Genomic DNA, 4,494 nt, shown 5'->3' with positions numbered 1-4,494 from the left:
TACTAAATTAATTCTACTAATTTAGTGAACCAAGTTGATTAGTGGGCTCTCTTGGTCACACTTTGTGTGGTGTACTGTTTTGTTTTATTTTTTTCCCAACACATAGCTTTAAATTCCCAGTGTAAAGGAGAAATAATACTATGAAATTCTTTTCTATTGCAGTTTGTGCTTCGCCTTACGGCCTGTATTGCAACAAGGGTGCTCTTCAATCAGCCATCGGTCTTTCATCTTGAATCAGGATAACTAATTGCTGAGTTGGGCCCTCCATATTGGGGTTTGGTGTTATATTGTATGTTTAAATTCAAGTTCCCACTTTGATCATTTTCTTTTCATAAAAAAGCTTCCTTTTCTCTTGTTGTCACTCTCATAAAATAAAGAGAAAAGATAAAAAGAGGAAAAAAACAGAAAAATAAAAGCTAAGAATTAATTTTCCTTTATGGTTATGCAATGCAGATGCTTGCTTTGTTATAAAGCAGTTATATTGATTACATTCCTCATATCTTACAAGGGTTCTTGGATGAAAGGTGGAAAAAAGAAAAGATAGAATCTACCTACTACTTTTTTCATAAAAGAAACAAAAGGGGCCAAATTGTTCCTCATGAAGGGTCTCCTAGTGCACTTGGTGAGACGATGCTTTTTGTACAGATGCTCTATTGCTTCACCTTAGATGTCTATTAATTACTGTATGGTCATAATTGAAATGTTTTATTTATTTTTGTGGAATTCAATGTGTCTTTGGTCTTATATGTCGATTTACAAGAATCGAATCTGCATGGGTCTATCTCACCTAGGAACTGCACTATATCATTCATAGTTGGGCGTGGGGCTGGGGCCCTAGCTGTACATCGAATGGCTGTGCAGATTACTTGAAGCATATCATCCCTAAACAAACCTGAAACACGTTTGTCCAAGACTTCCATAGCTCCTTCCTTGGTTTCTGCCTTTGTGGTAACCCAATTTATGATATTCTTGTTTTCACCAAACTCTGCCTCCACTGGCTTCTTCCCTGTGACGAGTTCCATCAACACTACTCCAAAGCTGTAGACATCACACTTTGTTGTTGCCTTGGATGTATTTGCATAATCTGAAAGACAATCAGAGTTAAAAAAAAAAATTAAAATAACGCATTTCTTCCATAAAATTTTGACCCAACCAGTTCTAAATCTGGTAAAATACAGTATTATAGCTTAACTTTGGAAATCTTAATGTTGATGCAAGTTGATTACTATTGTATGCAGCATAAATTTTGGATGGATCTTAACAACATCACATATATTATATAGCAGAATATGCATGTGTGAGTACTTTAGATGAGAAAACTAGAGACTTTCGTTTTTTCCATCATATAGAGACTATTAGCATCTGAAACTTACCAGGGTCCATGTACCCATAAGTGCCTGCAATAACTGTGTTGCTTGAATCTTTTCCACCCTTGGCTTGCAGGACCTTAGCCACACCAAAGTCTGCAACCTTAGGCTGGAAATCAACACCAAGGAGAATATTGGATGACTTGATGTCCCTGTGTACAATAGATGGCAGCAGATCATGATGCAGGTAAGCTAAACCTTGAGCAACCCCTAAGGCAATTTGGTGGCGAGTTGGCCAATCCAATTGAATTTTCCCTTTGTGTAGGGCATCCCAGAGGTTTCCATTAGGCATATACTCATAAACCAGCAAGCTACAATCGAAACTTGACAAATAGCAGTACAGCTTCACGATGTTCTTGTGCCTTATATTTCCCAGAGTCTGAACTTCTGTCTCAAGCTCTTTATCTGGAAAGAGCTGGTCGTCAGGCACCTTGTCCTTTGTTTTCCGACTCCATAGCTTCTTTACTGCCACAATTTCTCCACTGCTTAGCCCAATTCTATACACTGTTCCTGATCCTCCATGACCAACTATGTTCTCGTCAACCATGGCATCTAAGATTTCACGCTGATTAAAGCTTATTCGATGGAAGCTTTTGACATCATATGAGCAGAAAGATGATGACATGGTCTCATCATGTCCTATCAATGATTTTCCTTTTCTTAACCATCGTTTAAAGAACAAGATAGCACCAACGAAGAAAAGAATTACCGAGGCCACTATTACCCACATTAGATTCACTCTCTTCTGGGTGCAAGCCTGTTGACAAAGTTGGAAGCTTCTATCTGATGTGTCTGTGTATGTTGTTACACAGAGCCCTGGATTTCCTAAGAAGCTGTCTTCTAGACCCTCTTTGATAAGGGAGAGAGGAATGGGACCATAAAGATGATTATTTGAGAAGTTGACAGAATTGGGGATTATCTCAGATAGGCTCCGAGGAAGCTTCCCTGTCAATTGGTTGTTTGACAGGTCAAGGAGATTAAGTGATTTTAGCTCAGATAGTGAATCTGGAATGGAAGAATTAAGCTTGTTGCTTCGTAGCAGTAAGAGATTTAGCTTCTTAAGGTTACCAATTTCAGTAGGTATAGGGCCAGACAAAAGGTTGTTGCTTAAATCTATTTTTACTAAACTTACAGCTCCAGAGATTTCAGGAGGCAGAGCCCCTGATATTTGGTTGCTCTGAGCAAAGAATTCTGATAGGTTTTTGGCATTCCCAATCGAGGGGCTTATAGGACCAGTCAATTGATTAAAAGCTAAATCAATAACTGCCACATGGGGAAGACCAAAAAGTCTTTGTGGTACTGACCCCTTTAACTGGTTATTGCTAACACGAAAACGTACTAGTGATGTGCACTTTTCATAAGTTTCAGGTATTTCTCCAGTAAACTTATTAGATAGTACAAGAAAGTACACGAGTTTACCTCCTCTGCAGATTTCTGGTGGCAATTTACCACTCAGTTGATTCTCTGACAAGTCTAACAGAGTCATAGCAGACGACTTCCCAAGGTTTTTGGGAACATCCCCTATCAGAAAGTTGTCGTAGATAGATAGGAAGCTCAAAGTCTTCGAGTCCCCCAAGGAAGTTGGAATCTCTCCCGTGAGGCTGTTGTTGTAAATCTGTAAACCCCGGAGTTTGGGAAGGCGGCATATTGAATCTGGTATTCTTCCTGTCAATTTGTTAACTGACATATCCAGATCTGTCAGCTTTGTTAGATTACCCAACTCTTCTGGAATGGTACCTGTGAGCTCGTTGTAGTAAAGCATGAGCGACTTCAAATTCTTCAGCTTCCCTAGCTCGGGTGGAATCTGTCCATGAAGGTAGTTGCCACTAAGTTCAAGGTCAACAAGAGAAGACATGTTTCCTAAGGACGGTAAGATTAGACCCTGAAGCTTGGATGTTGACAAGACCAGTGACCTAAGCCTGGTCAGTCGTGTGATGTTCTCTGGAAGTTCCCAGCGGTTAAGGTTGTTGTTTTCGTTGAAGTTTATCATCTCAAGATTGGTGAGGTTCATGATGGACATAGGGAAATCTCCATCGAATAAATTGTATGATAAGTCCAGGGCACGAAGGTATCTCATGCGAGAGAAATTTGGCAGTTTGCCGCTGAGATATAAGGAACTCATATTGAGCACTTCCAAGAGAGAGCAGTTGATGATGCCGTCTGGAAAAGGGCCTTGAATAAAGTTGTTACTGATATCCAGCACACGCAACTCAGGCAGGTAGGAGCAAACATTCGATGGAAATGAACCTTTGAGTGACCAGCCAGAAATATTGATCTTTGTGACTTGGCCTTGCATATTACAGGTGATTCCAGTGTAATTACAATATGACTTCCCTTCTTGGACATTCCAGTAAGACAAAGCGCCACCTGAGAGAGAGTTTTTCATGAGGTTAAAATATTGAGGCTGCTGATTACTTGTGGAATGGACACAGTTAAGGAGCGAAAGAAATAACATGAAAGAAGATAAACGGAAAGATTGAAAAGCCATGACTCGGCCTTGGTGGATGAAACTAGGGAGGAGAAAGGAGAGGTGTTTGTCTAATATGGTTGTTGCGATTGAAGGAGCAGAGAAGAGAATATGTATATAGCTAGCATGATTGAGGAGATAATTGGGTGCAGCAGTAATGAGACTTGATGGAAAAAGAAGGTTCTTCCGGTACTAATCACTGCTGAAGAAAGAAAGAGGATACATATTTAGCATAAAGAAGCTTTATGCTGTACCCACTAACATATGTAGAGAATAAGATTATGTACGCCTATATAATGTATGAATAAACAGCACCGTACTTTTAATAAACTGTTTCATGTTTCGATCAATCAGGACCACTTGATCGCTATATATTCTCTATTAAAAGCTGATCTTCCTTCAGATAATTGATATTTACTGTAAATATCATCCTAGAACCATTATTTTCTATTTACAGGTTTACTTGTTTTCTATATGTAAAGATCCTGCTTGAAATGATTAAATTATTGTGCAGTAAGCTCGAATAAATTCTTAAAATCAATAATTGGCAATTCTTTGGTTAATTATTTTTTTCCTAGTTGCTTGATATCTCTTTTTTTCGGCATTTCCTTTAATCCTTAGCTGTTTCTCTGTTACTTTCTTTCTTCGTCTGTGCTTGGT

General features: G+C 39.0%; 1 protein-coding gene across 1 annotated transcript; it reads right to left on the bottom strand.

Moving 5' to 3' along the window:
* Nucleotides 1-410: 410 nt before the first annotated feature.
* Nucleotides 411-4,218, bottom strand: LOC110688746 (receptor protein-tyrosine kinase CEPR1-like). Its single transcript, XM_021865504.1, has 2 exons — nt 1,374-4,218; nt 411-1,084 (listed from the first exon to the last, which is right to left on the bottom strand). The coding sequence occupies exons 1-2, from the start codon at nt 3,853-3,855 to the stop codon at nt 690-692; spliced, it is 2,877 nt and encodes a 958-aa protein (XP_021721196.1). The 5' UTR covers nt 3,856-4,218; the 3' UTR covers nt 411-689.
* Between the last annotated feature and the right edge of the window lie 276 nt (nt 4,219-4,494).

The sequence above is a fragment of the Chenopodium quinoa genome, unplaced genomic scaffold, assembly GCF_001683475.1.
Source record: "Chenopodium quinoa cultivar QQ74 unplaced genomic scaffold, ASM168347v1, whole genome shotgun sequence".
In the NCBI taxonomy this organism is placed as follows: Eukaryota; Viridiplantae; Streptophyta; class Magnoliopsida; order Caryophyllales; family Amaranthaceae; genus Chenopodium; species Chenopodium quinoa.
This window is presented reverse-complemented; position numbering and strand designations above follow the sequence as displayed.

What these genes read in the sequence shown, in the direction of transcription:
- LOC110688746 (XM_021865504.1), bottom strand. Translation starts at nt 3,855, where the DNA reads ATGGCTTTTCAATCTTTCCGTTTATCTTCTTTCATGTTATTTCTTTCG. An exon ending in TTATGGGTACATGGACCCTG is followed by an intron (nt 1,085 to 1,373) that starts GTAAGTTTCAGA and finishes ATTGTCTTTCAG; the next exon opens with ATTATGCAAATACATCCAAG.